Below are 24,947 nucleotides of genomic sequence, written 5' to 3'. Positions count from 1 at the left end.
TTCTTCCGCTAGAATCCACGGACTTGGTCCGATTGGCTGGGTGGCAGGGTAAATACGCACCCAGATTTTCCGTAACAGGGGTCTCTCTCCGCCCCCCACACCCAGGGGGTCCCCGCAGCCCTCCTTCTTGGGGGTCTCCCTCCGCTCCCCCCACACCCAGGGGGTCCCCTCAGCCCTCCTTCTTGGGGGTCTCCCTCCGCTCCCCCCACACCCAGGGGGTCCCCTCAGCCCTCCTTCTTGGGGGTCCCCCTCCGCCCCCCACACCCAGGGGGTCCCCTCAGCCCTCCTTCTTGGGGGTCCCCCTCCGCCCTCCTTCTTGGGGGTCCCCCTCCGCTCCCCCCTCTCAGTCCGCCCCACACACCCAGGGGGTCCCCTCAGCCCTCCTTCTTGGGGGTCTCCCTCCGCTCCCCCCTCTCAGTCCGCCCCCCACACCCAGGGGGTCCCCTCAGCCCTCCTTCTTGGGGGTCTCTCTCCGCCCCCCACACCCAGGGGGTCCCCTCAGCCCTCCTTCTTGGGGGTCTCCCTCCGCTCCCCCCACACCCAGGGGGTCCCCTCAGCCCTCCTTCTTGGGGGTCCCCCTCCGCCCCCCACACCCAGGGGGTCCCCTCAGCCCTCCTTCTTGGGGGTCCCCCTCCGCCCTCCTTCTTGGGGGTCCCCCTCCGCTCCCCCCTCTCAGTCCGCCCCACACACCCAGGGGGTCCCCTCAGCCCTCCTTCTTGGGGGTCTCCCTCCGCTCCCCCCTCTCAGTCCGCCCCCCACACCCAGGGGGTCCCCTCAGCCCTCCTTCTTGGGGGTCTCTCTCCGCCCCACACACCCAGGGGGTCCCCTCAGCCCTCCTTCTTGGGGGTCTCCCTCCGCTCCCCCCTCTCAGTCCGCCCCCCACACCCAGGGGGTCCCCTCAGCCCTCCTTCTTGGGGGTCTCTCTCCGCCCCCCACACCCAGGGGGTCCCCTCAGCCCTCCTTCTTGGGGTCTCCCTTCCCTCCCCCCACCTTCCCCTCCAAGCTCCCCCCTCAGAAAAGGCGCCTTGCCTTTTCCCGCCAAAAGGGCTGGCTCCGCCCCCGCTGGCTTGGCAGCCAATCAGAGCGAGGCTCCAGGAAATTTCTGAGGGACTAAGTCTGCTGACTGGCCTGGCTCTGCTGTCCATCACAGGCCCAACCAAGGGGGGCACCCGGCAGCTGCCGTATATCTATATACCACCTAGGTCTATCAATTCCCTATCTATATTAAACTGTTGTATATATAATATGTACACAGCTATGTATGTATCTATACATAACAGTCAGGCACCAAACTGCCCTCATTCAAGATGGCCGCGGGCCCTTCCACCCGCTCCAAACATGGAAGAACCGGCTGCCCTGACCCAACATGGCCTCTCCCCTTTCTCAGAGCGCCTCCAGGCCTCCGCGGGGCTTCACTTCCGGGACGGCCCCCCTCGCGCGGCGATTGGCGGGGAGCTGGGCGCTCTGTGCGCGGCGATTGGTCGAGGGGGAGGAAGCGCCCGGAAGTGGGCGTCTGGAGCCGGCAGCCGGGCTTTCCACGCGGGTTTGGGGGAGAGAGGAGAGCGGCAGCCATGGAGGAAGGAAGGGCCGCCGGGCGGGAGGAGGCCGGAGACCCCGGGAAGGTGAGGGGGGAGCGGGATTCCCCCAGGGGGTGGGACAGATGCCCCTTGGGGGGCCCTGGCCATTCTGGGAGCCTGGATTCCTGCCTTACTCTCTCCCCTTCATTCCTCATGAAGTTTCCTAATACCAGTTATACCATTTGCCTTATACCATTTTCTAAAATTATCCCTGCTGTGTTTTATTTAATGGAAATTGTGACTGGTTTCCTAGGTGAAGCTTTTTCCACATTCTAAACAGTCCCTTGCAGGAAACATTTCATGGAAAATTGGATTCACCACCTGAATGAAGCTCTTTCCACATTCCAAGCACTGATCTGGTTTCTGACCTGCATGAGCTTTTTCCAAACACTCCCCTGTATGAAGTATCTCATGGGAATTTTTACAGATAGGTAGCCGTGTTGGTCTGCCATAGTCAAAATAAAAAAAATTCCTTCCAGTAGCACCTTAAAGAGCAACTAAGTTAGTTCTTGGTATGAGCTTTCATGTGCATGCACACTTCTTCAGATATCTCAGGTATCTGAGATATCAGGTATCAGATATCTCAGGTATCTGAAGAAGTGTGCATGCACACGAAAGCTCATACCAAGAACTAACTTAGTTGCTCTTTAAGGTGCTACTGGAAGGAATTTTTTTATTTTGACTCATGGGAATTGTGGGTGGAGCTGCGAAGGAAGCTTTCCCCACATTTCAAGCACTAATTTCTTCCCCCGTTAGTTCTTTCATGTGAAGTGAGGCTCTCCTTCTGAAGGAAGAGCTTTCCTTGATGGGAAGTGGACTGGGAGCTCTGACTAAAGTTCTCTCCACACTCTGAATATTTATATGGTTTCTCCATTGTGAGGATTTTCTTACTGTCTCCATTCTTCTTCCTTTCCAATTCACCACCTACCACCTACAACCCATGGCAGTATTATTAATTAATTATTATAATAGCCTCAGGAATAGATATGAGCCTGAAATGACTGAACAATGCAAATGAATGTTTGTGAAAGAGGAAGAAGGGAAGGGAGTTACTGCCTTTTTTGGCTGATATTACCTAACTTATTTATGGGAACCGGAGATTTAAAAAGCCTGGCTCTTTCCAGGGATGGATTTAATTTGGCTCAGTCGTGGAATCCGCTCCATCTCCAAGCTCAGTCATTTCTTTGCTCAACCAAAAACAGATGCAGAAAGGGAAACAGAAAATTAGACAGGATGTACCTCCACGTCCCTGAGATCTCTGAAGCCTACATGGAAGAAGGGCTGCAGAGGGGGGTCGACTGGATGGCCTTTGGGGTTCCCTTCCAGTTCTGGGATCATTCGGTGCTTTAGCTAAGTTGAGGGGACAGAAAGTGGTGGAGAGAGAGAAAGTTGACATCTTTAAAGAAATCCCATCTAAATGGAGAGTCAAGAGAAGGGCAGAAATGACAGATAGATTAAGGGGAAAAGACAAGAGTGACTTTGAAAAAGAATGGGGACCATTTATATCATATTTGCAGAAACAGAGAAAGTCAATAGACTTGATGGCAGGATTTAAACAAACATTCACATTATTAGCATTAGAAAACGTTTAGAAGATAGTGAAATATTACGGTGTATTTCCTTTTATTTTTATGTTTTTAGGCTTGATGTTATGTTGTTAATAGCTTTATCTGTTAGGAGTTACCAAAGTGGGTGAAAAGAGAAACAAACCTGAAGCGGAAGTTGGAGGAAGCCCTGGAGGGGAGGGAGGGAGGAATATGTAGTGAATGTTAAGAAATTGAGATGTATGTAATGAAAGAAAAAGAAAAATTAATATTTTTTTAAAAAGAGGTGGGATGGATGGCCTTTGGGGAGCCCCTTCTGGCCCTTCTGTGTCTCCAGGACTGGGACCTGGGTGCTTGTCTCTGCTCCAGGCCCTCTTCAAATCGCCCGCCATCCATTGATTTTGGCTGTCCCCCCCCCCCCAAAGAAGGCATCCATTTGGAGCCCATCCTCTCCTCCGCCTCACAAAACGGATTCTGGGACACGTAGTTTATCCTCTCTAGCCAGTTTGTCCTATGTCCTTTTAAATGTGTGTGTGTGTTTTGGAAGCGGGTGTGTGTGTGTGTGTTTATTGTTTTGCTTTCTTCATGTCCTTCATATGTGCATTTTGCGCCTTTTGTCTCGTTTTTCTATGCTCTGAGCAGCCCCGCCGTCTTCGGGTGAAGGGCAGTATGCAGATTTAATGCATGAACAACAATTCTGCAGTTCCCAGCACCCTAAAACTAGAGTTCCCAGGGGTCTGGTGGGGGGGTGAGCATGTGCTTTAATTTTAATCTTTTTTTATTGATTTTCCAATAAAAAGCTTCCAATTAATATATCCAATCATAATACTCCAAATAAAATAAAAAAACTAAAATAAAAAAATCCAAATTATAGTTCAAATTATAATTACCGTATTTTTTGCACCACAACACTCACTTTTTTTCCTCCTAGAAAGTAAGAGGAAATGTCTGTGCGTGTTATGGAGCGAATGCCTGCGGGTGGCGCGGGGGGATCTGCTGCAGTCGTGAGCAGAGGATCCATGGTTCCCCTTCCTTTCCTCCTTCGTGGTTACAAAACATGGATCCTCAGGATTTTTGCATTGGGCTACTCCTAACTCACTGTCAGATCACATGTCTGTGGCCACAGCATGAACCACAAAAATCATACATCCGCTGTTTCATTTAGAATATTTTTTTCCTTGTTTTCCTCCTCTAAAACCTATGTGCGTGTTATGGTCTGGTGCGTGTTATAGAGCGAAAAATACGGTATTAATATTTGGAGTTCCCCACGGTCTGGATCTCTGAAGCATATTTCCACATCTCAGTCCTGACTCTCCTCGACGTTTCCATATTTTCCACCTCTCGATCTTGACGCTTTATAATTCTCCGTCGCTGAGTCCACGATTCTCAATCATGTCAAACACCATGTACTTTCATCCGCCGAATACAGCTTTGTTAACATGTATTTTTCCAACTGGGGTGTGCTTTCAATGCATTTAGGATTCCTTTGCAATGTTGTCGGTTTTACTTGGCCTTTTGCTAGTTTCCTTGATTGTCTGACCCCAGATAATCCCTCTTTCTCTCCGCCGCCCCAAAGAAGAAGGTCGTCAGGAGATACTGGGAGGGCGAAGCCCCCCAAGCCGACCCAGAACAGAGTGGCGCTCAGGGTGCCAAGAAGCCGCGGCAGGATGAGGCCTCCCCACGGAAGCTGATGGGTCCTGGCAGGAAGAAGACCATATCAGGGGTACGGTCCTCCTTTCTCTCTGCATTTCCAACATTTATTATTTGTCTTCTTCCTTTTTCGCTAATTTCACAGGTGTAATATATGAAACATTGCAAAGTAGAGAAAGAATAGAGATATTAGTTTAAATTAAGTGAATAGATTGGAAAATTTTCATTCGTGATTGATGGAAGTAAAAAAAAAATGGACAAAATATAAAAGTATGCTTAATTACTGTTGAAAACGATATGTTAACACACACACATATATAGAATATCAGGGGTATGTTCCTCCTTTTTCTTTACATTTCCAACATTTATTATTTGTCTTATACATTTGAGCTAATTTCACAGGTGTAATATACGAAATATTACGAAGCAGAGAAAGAATAGAGATATTGCTTGTGAGATTTAAATACAATAGTGAAAGTAAGAAATGTAAATTAAGTGAACAGATTGGAAAATTTTCAGTTACTTTTTTAATTTTTATTGGGAATTTTATTTACAACATAACATAACCCCCCCCCAGTACAGAAATACAATAAGCATAACATACAACAGTACAAACAACCAAACAAAGGACTTCCTTTATCCTGTATCTGGCCTCCTTATTTACTTCTTATAAGCGGTTTCCTTTATGAATAATTATTTAGATTTTTCACATTGTAATTTAAATATCCACAAAGTCTCCTGCAGACATTAGTCCAGGTATGTATTTTAGGGCACTGTTTTGTGAAGTATTCTCTGCGTTCCCCCCCCCCCCCATGCCTTTTGAAACTCTTGTCTAGTGTGATCTCTAAATGGAAACTTTTCCGATGTGATTGATGGAAATAAAAAACAACAACTGTATAAGATATAAAAGTATGTTTAATTATTGTTGAAAATGATATGTTTAAAAAATAATATACTTTTCTTAGTTTTTTAACATATCATTTTCAACAATATATCATTTTCATATATCATTTTCAACAGTATGATAATATGAGAATATCAGGGGTACGAAGGGAAGTAGGTCTGCATTGCAGTAGGGGGGCCTAGATGGCCTCTGGTGGGTCCCTTCAAATTCAGGAAGTCTGGAGAAGGGGCTGAATCTTTTTTGGGGAGGGATACAACCTGCCCCCAATTCCACGTCCGCCTGGTTCGCTCTTTGGCGTTCGCTGCAATCCCTGCCTTGCAGAGGGTTGGACTAGATGGCCCCTGGGGGGCCCCTTCTGATGCTGCGATTCTGTGATTTCTTTCAGAAGGTGGACCCTTTTCCTGGCCCGGCCTCCGTCAGCCGTGAGCGAGTGCGCAAGTTCCAGCGAGGAGCCAGGGGCCAACTGGTGAGGCGCTTTGGCCTTCCTGGGGGGGCGGAGACGTTCTCCCTAGGCGTGTGGGGGGAGCTGCGGGCCACCATCATCTTTGACCCCCCTTTTTCCCATGTCCCCCAGGGGACGGTGTCCAACAAGCGCCTTAAGCGCCAGCTGGCCAGGCAGGAGGAGAAAGCCCAGGCGGCAGCCAGGCAGGCGGCCCGGATGGAGATGCTTCTCCTGGAGGATGCTGGGTAATGTAGTTTCTGCACCTGCATTTAAGAGGCTGTTGGGCGGTGCTGGGATCCTGGTTCCGTAGCTGTCAACTTTTCCCTCTTCTTGCGAGGAATCCTATTCGGAATAAGGGAATTTCCCTTAAAAAAAGGAAAACGTTGACGGCTGTGCTTGGTTCAATGCAGGCAAATGGTGCCAAGAAATCTTCATTTACTTTAAAAAAATTTACTTAAAAAACAACATTTCCTTTATCGTTTCAGTTTTACAACATTTATAAAAATTATAGAATTTAAAACATATTTAAAACATATCCGACTTCCCTTCCCACCCCCCTTCCATGGTTCATTTTATTTTCCTTTATTGCTGCTTATTCTAATTAATCCTTATTTTTTTCTCTTTCCTAATTTCCCCTTCTAAGTATACATAAACTGCTCAATTAATTCCAATCCTGCTAATGTTTTAAGTTGCTTACAGTAATATTCCAAATATTCCACAATTTCCCCCCGTTCCTTTTTTTAAAAAAGGTTTTTCTTCCTGATCTCTTAGCCTTCCAGTTAAACTAGTCATTTCTACACATTCCATCAGTTTCATCTGCCACTCAATAATAATAATAATAATAATAATAATAATTCATGTATACAGCGCCCATCTGGCTGGGTTTCCCCAGCCACTCTCAGCGGCTTCCAACAGGATATTAAAAACACAATAAAACAAAAAACTTCCCTAAACAGGGCTGCCTTCAGATGTCTTCTGAAAGTCGGATAGTTGTTTATTTCCTTGACATCTGGTGGGAGGGCGTTCCACAGAGCGGGTGCCACTACTGAGAAGGCCCTCTGCCTGGTTCCCTGTAACTTGGCTTCTCGCAGTAAGGGAACTGCCAGAAGGCCCTCGGGAGATGGACCCCGGTGTCCAGGCTGAATGATGGGGGTGGAGACGCTCCTTCAGGTCTACAGGACTGAGGCCGTTTAGGGCTTTAAAGGTCAGTACCAACACTTTGAATATAGTTCACTTTTAGTTTATAACTTGCCGCAAGTTTTAAATCCTTCTTCCATGGTCTCTCCCATGCACGCGTTTCAATATCCATTGCCCAATTAACTTCCATTTCCTGAGGGGTCCGGCGTCATCACTGCTTCTGACCATAGTAGGCTGTTGCCTCCGGGGTGCAATTCTGCCTCACTTTCTCCCTCTGCCCCACCAGGTTCCTGGAAGGAGATGAGGGGGAAGACACCTGCACCATCGCCCAGGCCGACATTGCGGAGGCCGTAGACCTGGCTGCCAGCGCAAAGGTAGACGGGGAGGGGACAATGCGGGGGTCTTGAGGAAGGAGGGCAATGTGGGGACCCCCTCCCAGGGCCTGACCCTGGCCTGCTTTCCTCTCACCAGCATTTTGATCTGCGGCTGAACCAGTTTGGCCCGTACCGGGTGGACTACACGCGCAACGGCAGGTGAGTGAGCAAGAGGTGTTTGGCGGTGGAACGGTCTCCCTCGGGAGCTGGTGGGCTCTCCCTCCTTGTATCCTCCTCTTCCTTGAATCCTCCTCTTCCTCCTTTGCAGGCATCTCCTCCTGGGGGGCCGAAGGGGCCACGTGGCGGCCCTCGACTGGCACACAAAGGCCTTGAAGTGCGAGATCAACGTCATGGAGTCCGTCGCAGACGTGGCGTGAGTTGCAAAAACGCGTGGGGGTGCCGTGTTGAGTTTTTTTGGGGGGAGGCAAGCAGAAATTGCACATCTGTTATCAATTAATCAGTTGGGATGCAGGTGGCGCTGTGGATTAAATCACAGAGCCTAGGGCTTGCCGATCAGAAGGTCAGTGGTTTGAATCCCCGCGACGGGGTGAGCTCCCGTTGCTCAGTCCCTGCTCCTGCCAACTTAGCAGTTTGAAAGCACGTCAAAGTGCAAGTAGATAAATAGGTACCGCTCCGGCAGGAAGGTAAACGGCGTTTCCATGCGCTGCTCTGGTTCGCCAGAAGTGGTTTAGTCATGCTGGCCACATGACCCGGAAGTTGTACACCAGCTCCCTCGGCCAGTAAAGCGAGATGAGCGCTGCAACCCCAGAGTCGGCCACGACTGGACCTAATGGTCAGGGGTCCCTTTACCTTTATCTTTATCAATTAATTAGATTTGTATACCGCCCTTTATCCGTAGATCTCAGAGCAGTTCCTTTTCTGTCCTCCCACCCCATTCCTCTCGTCTCGCCTCCCAAGCCACTTCCTCCACGGTTCAAACGTTCTGCTGTTGGCAAGTACCAGCGACAGCCTTGCCAGGTATTCCTGGCACTCCTGTCTCTACATGGCAGGTGCAGGGCATGGGTTTCCCATCTTCCTGGTGAGGTTGTCGCTGCCTCCCCCCAGCTCAGAGATGAAATTTCAAGAGAGTCGTACCTTGGAACTCGAACGCCCTGACTCCCAAACAAATCGGCTCCCGAACGATTGAAACCCGGAAGGGAGTGTTCTGGTTTTTGAATGTTCTTTAGGAACCCAGACGTCCGATGCGGCTTCCGATTGGCTGCAGGAGCTTCCTGCAGCCAATCAGAAACCGCCCTTTGGTTTCCGAACGTTTTGCAAGTCGGACGGACTTCTGGAACGGATTCTGTTCTACTTCCAAGGTATGACTGTGAATGTATAGTCTGCTTAGGGAAGCTGCCCCTCGCATGAAATTTCTTTATTATTATCATTATTACAGTTGTACCTCATGTTATGTTTGCTTCAGGTTGTGCATTTTCAGGTTGCGTCCCGCAGCGACCTGGAAGTACCAGAAAGGGTTACTTCCGGGTTTCGCCGCATGTGCAGAATGACGTCACGGGCATGCGCAGAAGCTGCGAATCGCGGCCCGCACATGCACTGACGTGTGTTGTGTTCTTTTCGGGTTGTGAGCGGGCCTCCGGAATGGATCCCGTTCGCAACCAGAGGTACCACTGTATTGTGGTTCATTACATTTGCCTTCTGCCCTCCATCCAAAGATTGCAGGGCGGTTCACAACTTAATTCGGGGCATCCTTACCGCTTCTCACTGGCTCATAGCTCCTGCCCGTAACCGGGCTGCCTTTGCACCTGCCCCTGGTTCTTTCCGCTTCTGAGCTGCGACGCCTCCGTTGCTGGGGGTTGGGCTAGATGACCCCAGGGTGCCCCTCCTGACTCAGCCCTTCTGTTCTCCCCCCTGACGCCGCCTTTCTCCCCAGGTGGCTCCACACGGAGACCATGTTTGCCGTGGCCCAGCGGAAGTGGCTCTACGTCTACGACAACCAGGGAGTGGAGCTCAACTGCCTCAAGCGCTTCCACGGGGTCCAGCGGATGCAGTTCCTGCCCTACCACTTCCTCTTGGCCACAGCGGTGAGGAAGGCCCACTGGGGCTGCCCGATTGGGGGGGCGGTTATCCTTCTCTCCTGAACCCCAACAATCCCATCTCTCTGGACCCCTGCGTGCAAGAACAGTTCAGCAGTAGAAGCTGTTCAGCAGAGCTTAGGGGTGGGGACCATCTGCCAGGGACGCTTTCCCTGCGATTCCTGCCTTGGGGGGGGCGGGTTGGGCTAGATGATCCTTGGGTCTCCCTTCTCCCTGTTCAAAGCTGTTATTCTATGGATCTGTACAGTGTCTTACAACCTGTGGATTCCCCTTTCCCTCCTTTTGAGAGAACAGTCGTACCTTGGAAGTCGAACAGAATCGGTTCTGGAAGTCCATTTGACTTGCAAAGTCAAGTCAAATGGACTTCCAGAATTGGCTGATTGGCTGCAGGAGCCAATTGGAAGCCACAGAAGCCACACCGGCCGTTCGGCTTCTGAAAATGGTTCAAAAACTGGAAAATCTTCCCCCTATTCTTCCTAATGTCTCAACAAATGAAACCAATTTGTTAAAAAAAAGTGTTGTGTGGAAAAAAATACGAGAGAGACATTGCACCATACCTTTGTAAATCAAGAAAATCTTTAATAAAAATACATTTAGAAAAACTAAAAAAAACTGGAACAATCACTTTCGGGTTAACAGCAGCAGCAACAGCAACATGTAATTTATACCCCGCCCACCTGGCTGGGTTTCCGCAGCCACTCTGGGCGGCTTCCAACAAAAGATTAAAAATGCATTAAATCACCAGTTATTTAAAACCTCCCTAAACAGGGCTGCCTTCAGATTACCTTTAAATGTCATATATTTGTTTATTACTTTGACATCTAATGGGAGGGCGTTCCACAGGGCGGTTTCAATCACTCAGGAGCCGAAAGTTTCGAGTTCAAAGGCATTCAGCTTCCGAGGTTCCACTGTAGTTTAATTGACCAACGGAAAACACAAATAAAATGGGGAAAAGGAAAAACAGTAGTAGTAGTAGTATTCTGATTGTTATTATATTTGTACCCTGCCCATCTGACTGGCTTGCCCCGGCCACTGCGCAGCTTCCCACAAATATCATTGGAAGAGCTGACAAGGACAGCTGTCTATCAACTCATCTAATACATAGGTGGTGCTCTTAATTCCTCCTGTGTTTCGTATAAATGAATCTCAGATATACATGTCTGGGCAAAACCCAGGCCTGCAAGTAATCCATTCTCAGCTTGCGGGAGTCACCACCCAGGGATTAAATATGTGGCAAGCGTCTTTAGCAAGGTGTGGGAACACCTTGAGAGAGAAACAGGCGGCGGACTTCAGTCAGTGGCTGAGGTCCAGCTCCGAGGGCCTTCTGGCGGTCCCCTCCCTGTTTGATGTTTTATTGTGCTTTTAATATTCTGTTGGGAGCTGCCAAGAGTGGCTGGGTCTCCCAGATGAGCGGAGCATAAATACTACTACTACTATTATTATTATTAGTAGTAGTAGTAGTAGTAGTATTAATTTTAGTGACAGGTTTGAGCACACACAGTTACAGGTATTTACACAATCTCCTGCTAGAGCCCTGACAGGGCTACTCCTTTAGATAGAGACTTGACCCCTGGCTCGCGCAGCAACGTCCAGATCCTGGTTGCAGGTTCAAACTTAGCTCCACGCACAGCCCAGCAGCAACCAGCAGAGATTTCATGCGGCAGAGAGGCGTTGCTGGCCTGGCTCCTCTTCTGTTAGCCGGGACAATCCCATCCCAGCCGGATGCCAGTGGCAGATTCAGCAGTTAGCATGGAGATTTGGGCCAGGTGGAATCACCCAGCCATCTTGCACTCGCAACTTATCCAGCTGCAAGCAATCTAGATGCCCCGGCACCATGATTTTCCCCGGGCCAAGAATAAATCTTCTCCCGCAGTGCGGAGAGGCAGCTGAGAGGGCCTCCACGGTGGCCGGACAGGCAGTTTTGCAGAGTTAGCAAAGCTGTCTCCAAGGCGAGGATTGTTCCGCCTAACCCTCCTTTTGTGGGTTTGGTTGCGGCTGTGGGTCGGGCTGGCCAGTCTTGGGGGGGAGGTCAGGACCCTCTCCTAAATAAGAACTGGCCCCCCACCCAACTTGATCTAGCACCTGGTCTCTCCTGGGTGGGTGGGTGCCTTTGCCCACAAAAAAGAGACCCCCGCCCCTTGGATGCGAGGGTCTGTTTCTTACAAAGCTCTCTCCTCTGTTTTTGTGTGCCCCCCCTCCCAGAGCGAGACGGGCTTCCTGCAGTACCTGGATATCTCTGTGGGGACGGAGGTGGCCACCATCTGCACCAAGGGGGGCCGGCTGGGGGTCATGGCGCAGAACCCCTCCAACGCCATCATCCACCTGGGACACAGCAACGGTGAGACTCCCACTGCAGCGGGTTGGGCCCCATGGCCTCTGGGGGTCCCTTCCAAGCTGACGGTTCTGGGATCCTGTAAGCAGGACTTGTGGGGCAGGAGGGAGGTGGGGGGGGGCTGGTTGTAGCTGGTGTTTAGCCACGGACGGAAAGGGAGGAAGCCGACGGCAGGCAGGAGTAGCCCTCCCTTCCCAGTTTGATCTTTTCTCCCCCCCCCCAAAAAAAATATAGGCACGGTGACCCTCTGGAGCCCCAACGTCAAGGAGCCCCTCGTTCGGATGCTGTGCCACCGGGGGTCCGTGAGGGCGTTGGCGGTCGACGGCTCTGGCACGTGAGTGAAATGATTATTTTACTTTGCAAAATGCGAGTCCTGCTTTCCGCCTGGGGCGGTTTCTGCAGCTTCCGTCTCCCCTTGGCTGCCAGAAACCAACGGCGTGTGACGGCGGCCACAATCCTGTGTGACGGAAGAATCTAGGTGCGAGGCTGCTCAGTCTCTGCGGAATAAAGGAAGGAGTCCAGCCACCAACCGGAGCAAATAGCTCCAAAAGCAAAATAGCTCCAAAACCAAAGTTGATTGCGCAACAGGTTCAAAGAGGAATTTTGAACCCCAAGGATGGGGTGACAAGGGCCTTTTAAAGTTGTTGCATATAAAAGCAATTTAACATCTTGCCTATTAATATCCTCACCTGTAATACCAAGTAAAAAATGCTTCTGGCTTTTTAAAAAATGTATATTTCAACATCTTTTTCATCTCATTATATATGATTTCCCAGAAGTTTTTTACTTTCTTACATTGCCACCACATATGGTGAAATGTTCCTTCTAGGACAACTCTGATCTTAAACCTCCACTGCGTTGTGGGACCTCTTTGGGAGAAGGAAAGGCTGGGGAGAAAACCCCACACAATTCCAGAGTGGGATCCCTAAGGCGGTTGGGTGGTCGTCTTCTGCCAACTCTGCTTTCCTTTGGACCACATCAGCCAGGCCACGAGGGCGGTCTTGGCATAACGGCTTTGGCTCGTTTCTGCCTCGTTCGGCATTGCTGTGTTTTGCGAACTGCCCTGCGAGTGCAAATTCAACGCTGACAGCAAATAGTAAACGACAGGAGGTGTGTGCAAACGCAAGAAATCACGATAGCAAAAAAATCGTCGGCCGCCGAAGGAGAAATCGAAAACGGGCCGAAACACACGGCAAAGTTGAGGCAGGCTGTGCTGTGCGAGAACGCTGCTTGCGGGGGCCGGATTCAAGAGGCAGGGAGTTCCCAAGTGTCAGTGGTGGCACGCCGAAAGGATTTATTTCTATTCCCCACCCCTTTTTTAAGTCACAAATAACGAAGAATAAAAATGTGCACCCCACCCCGGAGACCATTCCGTTGTAACTATCCAACCTCCCAGAATTTCAGCACCACCTCTTGCGATGGTTTGACCCCTTTATTCCCCTTAAGTGTGGGAATAAAACAGCCTTCAGCTGCCAGCAGAAGAACAACAAGGCAGGAGCCAGTCTGGGGTCCCCAGGCAGGGAGTTCCAAAGTTGCTTGGGAGGAGCCACCACCAAGAAGGCCCTGTCCTGCTCAAGTCTTCCTGGGAGGGTGGTGGGACCAAGAAAAGCCCCCCCCCCCCAAGATCTCAAAACCTGGGCAGCCTTATAAGAGGGAATGCGGTTTTTCAGACAGCCTGGCCCTAAGTCATTGTAGCATCCGGAAGAAATGGGTACCCAGTGGGGCTGTTTGAGGGAGTCGTTTGCTCCCTACAAGATTTTAAAAGGGGGGGCACACCCCAGGACCTCGTGCGATGGTTTGACCCCTTTTCTGTTTTAACAGTACAAATTCTGCAAACACTTTCTGTATCTCCTCCTCAAAACCATTCCTCCTGCATATTCCCCGTCTTACCTTAATGGCACATGTTAATCTATCATTATTAGCTATATCCCACAACTCTTTATGCCATTCTTCCATTTTATATTCCGCTTGCCCCTTCCACTTCCTGGCTATAATAATTCGTGCAGCTGTCAATAATTTTACGAGCAAGTCCTTCCTTGCCTGCGAACCTTCCACCCCCTCGTAAATTGATAATAACGCTACCTCTGGACTTTTGGTCAGCTTTAACCCAGCAATTTCTGTTATCTCCCTTTGCTAATAATTTCCTTTAATTCTTATAGAGGTTTTCTACGTATGTTTCTTCCGCATTTTCCCCCAGGTTTTTTTTGGGGGGGTGGGGAATATTTTTTATTAGGAATTTCAACATAACAATTTATCAAAAACACAACATCCTCATTCCCCCCCTCCCAGACTTCCCTCAGCTCCTCTCTCTGGTTTTTCAGCACATGCTATTCTCTGCATGTTATAAAATAGTAAAGATCCTTAATTTATCTAACTACAGTGGTGCCTCGCAAGACAAAATTAATCTGTTCCGCGAGTCTCTTCGTCTTGCGGTTTTTTCGTCTTGCGAAGCACGGCTATTAGCGGCTTAGCGGCTTTAAGAAAAAGGAAACAAACTCGCAAGACGTTTCGTCTTGCGAAGCAAGCCCATAGGGAAATTCGTCTTGCGGAACGACTCAAAAAACGGAAAACTCTTTCGTCTTGCGAGGTACCACTGTATATGTTAGAAATAACAAATTTGTGTATGTTTATTCAAAACCTGCCAAGGAGTCCAGTTCATTTTGTTGTTTCTTTAAGTACTTTGTAAAAGGTTCCCATTCTTCTTTAAAGTCACAATTGTCCTTATCACGTAATTTGTGTGCCAGCTTCGCCAATTCCGCAGAGTCCATCAGTTTCTCTTGCCATAGTTCTCTAGTCGGGGTTTCTACATTCTTCCATCCTTGTGCTATTAAGATTCTTGCCGCCGTTGTCACATACAGGCTTGCACGAGTGTAAGCAGCTCTTACTCTGCTAGATTTACAATGTGCCGGCAGGATGGGGACTGCCCCTTCCGCCCCTCCCCCAACTTATTGTGCCGGTAATTCCCGGCATTTACTCCTTTTGCGCTGGTTCCACGGGGCAAGGCAGCTGCAATGATTTGATTCAGAATATTTTTTACTTGTTTTCCTCCTCTAAAAACTAGGTGCGTCCTATGCTCGGGTGTGTCCTATAGAGCGAAAAATACAGTAGTTGTTCTGTTGTCTCCTTTTCCCACACCTCTTTTAATTAATCTTCTTTCCAGTGCCGAACAGGTGACACGTAGCGCCTGTGAGAACGACAGCTCTACCAACCCCTGTATTTTAGGGGGGTTTCACTAGATGACCCCTGGGGTTCCCTCCCTGACCCACAACTCTCTGCTTCCTCTCCCCGCAGCTACATGGCCACCTCGGGGCTGGACCGGAAGCTGCACATCTACGACCTGCGCACCTACCGCCGCCTCCACTCCCTCCTGCTGCCCACCGGCGCTGGGCAGCTAGATTTCAGCCAGCGGGGGCTCCTGGGGGCCGCATGCCAGGAGATCATCCAGGTAACTGGGGGCAGGCGGGGGGACTCCCCAAATTTCCTGAGTGGGCTTTGCGGCTCCATCTCCCTCAAATCCTAAAGCCTGAGGGGTTTAATTGAATTTTTTCACTTTCCCTGTTTAATGTCAGGCCCCTGCCCCACATCCGGCACCGGGTTCTAATTCAGGCAAGGCGGAGACAGCTTGTCGTTTTGGAGCATAACCTGGCAGGCTCTTCCTATGTCCTCTGTCCCTGGGGGTATTTGACTCCTGTGCAGACAAGATGGGCCCAATTTATTTTTGTGTTCTATGCACAACCAGAATCCGCTTGGCGAGGCAGTAGTGTGCAGAAGTCATTATGTTTTTTAAGGGGGGGGCATTGTGGGTTTTTGTGGTGTATTTTGTGATTTTATGTTGTAACTGCCCTGAGACTCACAGGTATAGGGCGGCATACAAGTTTAAATCATCATCAAGATATCCTAAGCAATCATCAGGGTTGGAGCAAGTTGCAGGATCCTGCCCTGAGCGGGGTGGGGTGGATGACCCTCCGGTGTCCCCTTCTCGTGCTGTCATTCAGCTGAGTTCTGCACTTTTGCAAACGCTTTGAGAAAGGGCTTTTTTTGGATCGGATGGAGGTAAAGCCAGAATCTCAAAAGTCACAGCCTGCTGGATCAGGCCCACAGTGGCCAGCCAGATGCCCCCAAATCAGGATTCGAACTCGAGATCAGGACTACCCTGGTCAGCAGCCATCAACAGGCTTCTGCACGGATCTGTCCAATCAAAACCATCCGAGTTGGTGTTTCTCTCTCTCTGCCTCTAGTGGGAAGGAGTTCCACAGTTTCACTGCGTAGAGAACTTGCTCTTAACCTGTCCCGAATCTCCCAACATTCAGCTTCCTGGGACGGGCACGAGTTCGAGTGCTGTGCCAGAATATGGGGGGAATTGATCTCTCTGCTTTTCTCCTTGCCTGGTGCAATTGTACAAGCTTCTATCACATCACCTCTCGCCCTGACTGGAAAGCTGCCGCCGTTCTTTGCAGGGGCGCCACTCCATCCCCACAGAGCCCGGGAGTCCACAGCCCCCCGAAATCTGTTTTTCTCTCCCTTCCCAGGTGTACAAGGACATTGTCTCCTGCCCGCCCACGAAGCCTTACCTGTGCCACTCCCTTCCGCGCCCAGCTCACGCCCTGCGCTTCTGCCCCTTTGAGGACGTGCTGGGCGTGGGCCACGGAGAAGGCTTTGCCAGCCTCCTGGTGCCAGGTAAGGGGGTGGGGGGATGGGGGTGTTGGGATACTGCCGGGGAGACGGGGGCATCAGGCAGGCCACAGTGACACGAGCCTCAGATAGGTTTAGAGACTCGTGCACGCTCTATCAGCAGAGTGAATAAATCTTTGCACAGCCTGTTCCCTTTTAAGGTGGAATGGAACTATATCCTAATGGGGGACCGCGAGGGTCATCCAGCCCAACCCCCTTGCAGTGTATCGTGATTAGCCCAAGGGGAAGGGTGGAGCAGATGGGCTGGGTCTGCCCCGCTGCCTTAGCGGGGGTATTGAGTCTTCCCCCAATGGCTTTTCCTCCTGGCTCACCCCCTCTTTTCTCACGCTGCAGGAGCCGGGGAGCCCAATTTTGATGCCCTGGAGAGCAACCCTTTCCGCAGCCGGAAGCAGCGCCAGGAGTGGGAGGTCAAGGCTCTCTTGGAGAAGGTACCCCAGGAGGATCGGGGCCCTGTCCTCGCAGAGGCCGGCTGTCTTCTCTTCCTGCCGCGACTCACATAGACTGCCTCCGAAATTTGAGGCTCCGTTTCCCCGGCCGTTTTGCAGCTGCTAGCTCCGCCCCCTGGGGCAGGGAGTTCTGCAGGTGAAGCAGAGAAGGGCCCTCACTTCTTCTCACTCTCTCTCACTCGCTCCCTCCAACAGATCCCGCACGAGCTGATCTCGCTGGATCCTGGCCAGCTGGGCACCGTGGACAGGGTCTCCCTGGAGCAGCGGCAGAAGGAGCGGGTCGAAAGACTGGTGGGTCTTCCGGGGCGAGGGGGGATTTTGGGTGGGGTGGTCTGTCCTGGGGGAACCTGATGGGGGGAGGACATGCTGGTAATGGGGGGGGGGAGGCTGGCCAAAAATGTGGTGGCTTTGAGACCCCTTTTCAGAAAATTATACACATATGTGTGTGTGTGTTTGTTATGAAACTACACGCGTAAATCATAAAATACGATGTAACCAGCCGCAAAACGGGATACTAGTGGGGTAAAATACTAAACCTATTTTTATGTTTAAATACCGTAGATTCCGGCGTATTAGGTGACTGGGCGTATAAGACGAACCCCCCAAATTGGCAGGGTCGTCTTATACGCTTCGGCAGCAGTGGGTGGCGGGCTCCGCGCCGGGAAGAAGCCGCCCAGCGAAGCCGGTTTAGCATTGCTGGACATCTTCTCCGGGCAGCTTCCTCCCGGCACGGAGCGGAGGCCGCTGCCCACTGCAGCCATACCCGCGTATAAGACGACCCCCGACTTCTTAACCTCTTTTCCGGGGTTAGAACGTTGTCTTACACACCGGAGTCTACGGTAGGCGCATTTTACAGCGAAGCGGTATCTCGGTTACCGAACATCTCCGTTTAATAACGGATACAGCGGTACCTTGTTTTCCAAACGCCTTGGTACTCAAACACTGTGACCCCGTGAGTGTTCCAGTAAGTGTTCCAGTTTGTGAACTTTTTTTGGAAGTTAGAACGTGCTCCGATTTGAGTCTTACGTTGAGGTCTGTCTGTTTTTGCTATTTATTTTGCGTTTTTGCAGCTCATTTTTGTGACTTTGTGGAACCCAGTTCAGCTACTGATTAATCGATTGATCGATTGTGTGGCTGCAGTACATTGTTATCTTGCTTTCATTTTTTGGATCATTGGCCTCATTAGATAAAATTCATGTTGAATTGCTGTTTTTGGGGTTGTTTTTAAAAGTCTGGGACAGATTAATCCGTTTTGCATTCCTTTCTACGGGAAAGCGGGCCTTGGTTTTGGAAACCTTTGGTTTTGGAATGGTTTTGGAACGGACTTCCGGGACAGAATAAAGTTTGAGAACCGAGGTACCACTGTATTTCCGACTTTCTCCAGGGCTACGACCCCCAAGCCAAGGTCAAGTTCTGTCCCCGGAAGCGGACGAAAGGCCGCGACTCGGCCGTGGGGAGACTCCGGCGCCGGAAGAAGGTGGCTGCAGAGGAGCAGCGCGTAAGTGGATTTCTCCCAGAATCCCCTCTGGTTCCCTTTCCCAGAATCCCCTCTGCCTCCTTCGCCCGTGACCCCTGGCTCTCCCCCATTTCTTCCCCTTTCTGCACAGGCGGCCATTCGGAAGAGCATCTCGCAGCGCCAAAAGGGACAGCAGCGACCATGTCCGCAGGCCCCCAAAGCCCCCCAAGGTCAGAGGTCAGCCTTGGACCGCTTCCAGAAGTAGAAACAGGGCAGGGGGCCGTCTGGCTAGAAAAGAAGAAGCAGCCCCCCCCCCCATGGGGTGGAAAGGACCCTCTCGGCCCCCCGCCCAGCGGCAGGACCTGCTGGCGTTCCCTCTGCGAGGAAGAGATGGGGGCTGCATGGGTGGGGTCGAAATCCTCCCCAAAGCCCCTCTGGTTCTTCCTCGATGGCCTGCGAAGGACCTGTGCTCTTTTTTGTGTAAAATAAAATATAAAACACTTCCTGGGAAGGTCTCTTTAATAAATAATAATAAATAATAACATTTTATTTCTATCCTGCCCTCCCCAGCCGAAGCCGGGCTCAGAGCGGCTAACAACAGTAAAGTAATACGGCATTCTAAAATCAATTTATTATGAAATCAGTTCAAATCAAATTAATGGCAACCATTGGGCTAGAGTTTGTTCCACGCGCGGAAGGGTCTCCTTGCGAGTAGAGCGTCCTCAAAGCCCAGAAAGGAACCCGATTCGTGGAAGAGGAGCAACCCAGGGGTACAAATAATAAAATTATTTATTACTATTACTGTTATTGGCCGCAATGGCTATGCTGTGCTTCTGCGGTTGGAGGCGGTGAATGCCACCGGATGAGTCCACTTTGCTGGGAAGGACGTTGGGGCACAGGCCCTGCCAGCAGGCTGTTCACCCCAACTGCACACCCACCGGGGCAGGGGGCTGGGTGAGATGATGCTCATAATATTATTATTATTAGGGCTTCCCATAATATGCACCTCTCTCCGATGTTGGACTGGATGGGTCCCCATTGGCCTGATCCTGCAGGCACTTCCCCTATGGAACTCCCTCCCACTAGAGGCAGCAAAGGCCGGCTTTCGAAGACAAGTGGGTGAATAATAAGTGGCTCTGCTCAGCCTCCACCGTCTCTGCTGAGAAGGAATGGCCCTCCTCTGACAGAGTCCAGAGAAACAGGCTGCCGGTCACTGAAGACCAAAGGCTGGGGCTGGGGGGCCAAGAATTGTGACCTGGCGGTGCAAGAGGTGCCTTCATTCCCACATCCAAGCCCCACCCTGACCCCCACCATGAAGGTGACACCCACAGCCCAGGCTGCCCCCCCCCACCCCATGCGTTTCGGATATCGCTTCCAAATCCGTGACGACTAGTAACATGGCCGTTTTTTGAAACCGAAAAGCGTCCAGGGAAGCGTCCCAAAATCCAGTGGCAGAAATCCTGCACTGCAGGGGGCTTGGCTGGATGACCCTTGGGGGTCCCACCCCATTGTCCAGTTCTGTCTCTGCCCCACAACTGAAGTTGTTTGCCTGCCGCACCTGCAAGCAGAAGGAAGGGCTGGGCGTGTCCTTGGAGAACGGATGCTGACTTTGTGCGTTGCTTAATGAACCAGTTGCCGCACCACGTCGGGCGGGGCTACATGACCCCTGGGGGCTCCCACCTCTGACGCTGCAAAACCAGTTGCCAATTCAGCAAGATGAGCTTGGCTGGCGCCACTCCCGGTGCCCCAAGTTTCTGAGGCTTCTCTGGCCGAGTCCCAGGGTGCAGATTTCCTCCGGTGAAGTCTTCGTCGTCCTCACGCCGCCAGCCACGCCAGGGCCTTGCAGCGGACGAGCCCCAGGGCCCTCTGCCAGGCGCTGCACGCCCCCTCGTGGGTGCCCACCTCCTCCCAAACAGCCACCATCTCGGCCGGCGCCACGCCATGGACGCTGAACAATACCTCCCTGTAGCAGCAGGCGTCCGGCGGGAAGTGCTCTGAGCCAGCCATGTGGGGCAGGTGCAGGGGGGCCAGGCCGGCCTGGCGGGCGCACAGCCCCACAAAGACGTCCTCCAGGGGCACCAGGGGGACGTGGCGTGCCGCCCCCAGCAGGGCTGGCACGGCTTCCCCGGAGAGGACGTAGGCGGTGCCACTGCAGTAGGGGGGGAAGGTGTCGCCCGCGTAGAGCGGGACCGGGAGGTGGTGCCGACTCCGAGGGTCGCGGTTGGGGCGCACCCACCAGTGGATGCGGCCCAGGTAGGGCGGCGGGGGGCTGGGCAGGGCGCCCAGGTGGCGCGCCAGGGCGGGCAGGTTGAGGAAGACGTCGTCGTCGGCCTTGACCACGAAGGAGGCGCCTGGGCAGCAGGTGGCAGCCCATCCGAGGAGTGCCAGGGTCTTGAGGGTCAGGTTGGCGTAGGTGTCCAGGAAGCGCCCCTGGAGGAGGTCTCCGTGCCGCGCCGCCTCCCGCTCCAGGGCGGCCTGCTGGGAGGGCTCCGAGGGCACCCCCAGGGCGAAGAGGGTCCTGGCGGGGCGCCCGCCGGCCCACAGCACCCCGCCCCAGGTGTCCCGCACGGCCTGGCGCCGGGCGGCGTGGTCTGGCGCACTGGCCACCAGGACCAGCAGGAAGGGCGTGCGGAGGGCGCAGGGGTCGCCTGCGGGCGCCAGCAGGAAGGCCTCGGCTGAGGGCAGGAGGGGGGCGCAGCTGGAGGGGGAGAAAGGGCGCCCCCTGCTGGAGGGGAGCAGGTAGGGCAGCGAGCGCGACAGCAGCGCCTCGTGCGCCCCGCCGGCCAGGAAGAGGACCCCCAGCGAGAGGGCCGAGGCCCCACAGAGCAGCAGCTGCAGGAGGCGGCGGCGGCGGCGGCGTGGGGGCGAGGGGGGCAGCGCCATGCTGCTGGGGGGCGGAGACGCTGCAAGAGAGAAGAAGGAGAGAGGTGGGAGAAGTTGCATCCTGCGACCCTCCCCGCCCGGGTTTATTTGGGCCGCTCTCGGCTTGCAACCTCGCAGCCCCCCCCCAACACACTTTATGCTGCCCACCCCCGCAGGGACACGAATTGCAGAAGGGTCCCCCTCCCCTCGCGCGCTGCAAGCCTGTCTCTGCACATTGTCGCTCCCGCCTCGCTTGCAAGCTCAGTATTTGGGCCCCTGCCATCTTGCAATCTCATCACGCCAACCCCCACCCCCGCATGCATGCAAAAAGATCTCCCTGCCCTCCAGGTGCCCGCGTTGCGGGGGGGGGGGCGGCGGCAAGACGCGCACAGAGAGAGAAACAGGTTGAGGCGTCTTCCTCGTCCGAACCGCGACCGATGCGTCATCCCTTTGACCCATTCCACCTTGGACTCTCCCCCTGTCCCGCCCCCCCATCTTGCAACCTGAGCCCCCCCCCTCTCTCCCCGCAGCAAATCTCTACAAAGAGACCCCCCCCCGCAAGACCAGGGAGGGGCGCGCCAGGCCGAAAGGATGGAGAGATGCGAAGATGGAGGAGGGCGAGGCCGCTTCTGCAGGGAAGATGAAAGGGGGGGGGAAAGAAATATGGGGGGTTCTCCGCCTGCCTCCCCCGCTCCCGCCTTGCAGCTGTGCTCCACCAGCCACTTCTCTCCCCGCTGCCCCCCCAAATGCGGCTGCAAGGGACCCAGGCGTCCGGGCGCCAGAATGGGATGCTGGAGGCTGCGCGGTGGTTGTTTTTTTGCCTCCACCCCCCACTCAAAATCCCCCACAGCCGCCTCCTCCTGCTGCTTGGAGCCCCCCCCCCCCCCGTGGGCCCGATCCCCACCCGCTCTCACCTTTCCCTACTCGGCAAGGAGGACAGCTGCCTCGGGGTGCAGCCGCCGCCGCCCTCTGTCGAGGCGAATCCGGCCCTGGCTGGCCTGCCCGGCGCTCCGATTGGAGGGCAGCCTCTGCCAAAGGCGTCGTGGACTTTGAATGTGCCCGAACTCGGGACGAGAGGGAGACACGTGTCAAGAGGAAGGCGCACTGGGCAAACCCTCCGCGCGTTCAGCTCCCGCCCCAGATGTCCCCAATGCAAGGACGCGGGGAGCCAGAATTGACCTTCCCAGTCACTCGCTGGTCAGATCCTGTGCAGGGAAGACAATCCTACTCATCTGGGAGTGACAGGCAAAGGAGCAGCGGCTCCCTCCGCCCCTCCCTCGCCCGCAATGGGGCAACCACACCTGCCTCTGTCCTTCACCCTCCTCCTTCCCCCTACATTTATTTCTGCCTTGGCCGGTTGCGCCCTCGCCCGCCTCCGAGGAGACCCTGCGCCCAGCACGGCAGCTGCCCTCCTGCCCAGCCTTTGGGGGCTCGGGAGCCCCCCGGTTTGGAGTCATACATAGTGTTGTGGAAATTGACGCACAAACGCCGTGACAAGGACAACTGTGACTTGAGAGAAGAATGGGAACCTTTTGCCAAGTACTTAAGCAAGATGAACTGGACTCCTTGGCAGGTTTGGAATAAGCACACACAAACTTTTTACTGGTAATATAAACACAGATAAATTAAGGATCTTTGCACTTTTACAATATGCAGAGAATAATAGGTGCTGAAAAACCAGAGAGAGGAGCTGAGGGAAGTCTGGGGGGGGGGTCTTTTGGGGGGGGATGGGGAGGGGGGGAAATGAATGAGGATGGTGTGTTTTTGATAAATTGTTATGTTGAAACTCTTAATAAAAAATATTCCCCCAAAACCCCCATAGTGTTATAGAACCATAGCGGTGTTGGGATTTTTATCTCCCAGCTGCTCAGCAAGCGGCACTGTGGTTGGTTATGTCATGTGAGTGTCCCGAGAGTGAGAGAAAGGGAGTCTCAGCACTGTTGGGGACTGCGAGAGAAGTTCCTTTCACTTCTGTGTGAGATGTTGTTCTGTACTGCTGCTGAGGGGACGCGGGTGGCGCTGTGGGTTAAACCACAGAGCCTAGGGCTTGCCGATCAGAAGGTCGCGGGATTTGACGGGGTGAGCTCCCGTTGCTCTGTCCCAGCTCCTGCCAACCTAGCAGTTCGAAAGCACGCCAGTGGAAGTAGATAAATAGGTATCACTCCAGCGGGAAGGTAAACGGCGTTTCTGTGTCCTGCTCTGGTTTGCCAGAAGCGGCTCAGTCCTGCTGGCCACATGACCCAGAAGCTGTACGCCGGCTCCCTCGGCCAGTGAAGCGAGATGAGCGCCGCAACCCCAGAGTTGGTCATGACTGGACCTAATGGTCAGGGGTCCCTTTACCTTTGCTGCTGCTGAGAGAGCACAGACATACTGATGGATTCTCTGTATATAGACCGTTGAATAAAGTAGTTTTAAAGCTCCGGTTGTCTCTTTCTTCTGCAATGAGATGCCAGAAGACAAGCGTGCTCCTCTCAGGAGGGAGGGGTCGCTTATCACCTCTGGACTGAGGAAGATTTATAGCCAGAGAGTGACCACCGGAGAAACGCCCCGGTGTCTTGGGAAGGTGGTGGCCTTCCCGGGCGTTTTTCCAACTAGAGGTGGAAGGGACCCCCAGGGGTTATCCAGCTCAACCCCCCCCCCCCCGCATTGCAGGAATCTCCATTGCAGCATGGAAGAGATATGGGCACCTGACCCCTGACGAAAACCCTCCAAGGAATGGAGAGCCCACACCCTCAAACGGCTCTCACCACCAGAAACTTCTTCCTGATGTGACACGTTTTCTTATTTTCTTCTCATCGATTTTATTTCTATGCCAACGAGGAGCTTGAGGGGGGCAGTAAGTCATTTTCCTCCCCACAAAACCAGCCCTGCGAGGCGGGTCAGGCTGAGAGGCAGCAACCCGCACCCGGCGACAGATTCATGATGGCCAGGCCCCAGGGTTTGGACCCTGCTCTCTGACGCTCTAACCACTAGGCCACACAGCCAGGCCAGGCCCCTTATTTGAAAGCTGCAGGTGGTGGGTGGTCTCCACCCACCCTCCCCTCCAGAAAAGAATAGAATTTTGTTATTACGGTCACAGACCAGTTATGGCTCTCTTAAAATATCAGGAAAATCATAAAACACAACGGGAATACATTGAATTGCAATTGGGTATAACAGAGACAATTCAGATATAACAGCAGTTTAAAATATATATTAAATCTTGATCACTAAAATATAACCTAAGATTGACATTTAAAACCTTAATCATTTTGGTAGTACAGCTTGTTCCCTAAGTTTTATCTCCCCTCCAGCTATTAGGGCTGGGGGTCTCCCAGAGAGAAAGGGGTCTCTTCCGTAGCCGCCCCGAAACCCCCAAATTCTCCCTCCGGACAACCTTTCCCGTGGACTCTGCTCCCTTTAGCTGCCAAGTGAAAAGGTTCTCTTTCAGCCAGGCTTTTTCTGTAGCCTTTTGAATGCTGCTGCTACTAGTAATTT

The 24,947-nt window shown here is 52.6% G+C and overlaps 3 protein-coding genes across 4 annotated transcripts in view; 1 reads left to right on the top strand and 2 right to left on the bottom strand.

Annotated features, from left to right (window-relative positions):
- Positions 1-24,947, bottom strand: part of LOC310702297 (uncharacterized protein) — a 636,573-nt gene that overhangs the window by 282,913 nt on the left and 328,713 nt on the right. The gene's annotated exons all lie outside the window — the stretch shown is intronic.
- Positions 1,507-19,119, top strand: WDR46 (WD repeat domain 46). 2 transcript variants are annotated; one of them, XM_083493724.1, is made up of 16 exons: positions 1,507-1,622; positions 4,695-4,844; positions 6,061-6,141; positions 6,250-6,362; positions 7,541-7,628; positions 7,726-7,787; positions 7,897-8,001; positions 9,520-9,670; positions 11,885-12,020; positions 12,249-12,348; positions 15,306-15,459; positions 16,544-16,691; positions 17,040-17,134; positions 17,348-17,443; positions 18,537-18,650; positions 18,760-19,119. In XM_083493724.1, the coding sequence occupies exons 1-16, from the start codon at positions 1,572-1,574 to the stop codon at positions 18,871-18,873; spliced, it is 1,758 nt and encodes a 585-aa protein (XP_083349850.1). In that variant the 5' UTR covers positions 1,507-1,571; the 3' UTR covers positions 18,874-19,119. The 2 variants fall into 2 exon arrangements, with proteins under 2 accessions (XP_083349850.1, XP_083349851.1); XM_083493725.1 differs by having other exon boundaries at positions 1,511-1,622; positions 4,698-4,844.
- B3GALT4 (beta-1,3-galactosyltransferase 4) lies at positions 19,110-22,351 on the bottom strand. The gene has a single exon (XM_083493733.1). It carries the CDS (start codon positions 21,549-21,551, stop codon positions 20,424-20,426), a length of 1,128 nt encoding a protein of 375 aa, XP_083349859.1. The 5' UTR covers positions 21,552-22,351; the 3' UTR covers positions 19,110-20,423.

The sequence above is a fragment of the Podarcis liolepis genome (assembly GCF_965112155.1).
Source record: "Podarcis liolepis genome assembly, chromosome: 2".
Taxonomy (NCBI): Eukaryota; Metazoa; Chordata; class Lepidosauria; order Squamata; family Lacertidae; genus Podarcis; species Podarcis liolepis.
Note: the sequence above shows the minus strand (reverse complement) of the source record. Positions and strands in the feature narration are given on the sequence as shown.

Coding starts and splice junctions, on each gene's coding strand:
- B3GALT4 (XM_083493733.1), bottom strand. CDS start 21,551: ATGCAACTTCTCCCACCTCTCTCCTTCTTCTCTCTTGCAGCGTCTCCG.
- WDR46 (XM_083493724.1), top strand. CDS start 1,572: ATGGAGGAAGGAAGGGCCGCCGGGCGGGAGGAGGCCGGAGACCCCGGG. Junction 15,460..16,543: donor CATGCCAGGAGATCATCCAG/GTAACTGGGGGC, acceptor CTCCCTTCCCAG/GTGTACAAGGACATTGTCTC. Junction 17,135..17,347: donor TCAAGGCTCTCTTGGAGAAG/GTACCCCAGGAG, acceptor TCCCTCCAACAG/ATCCCGCACGAGCTGATCTC.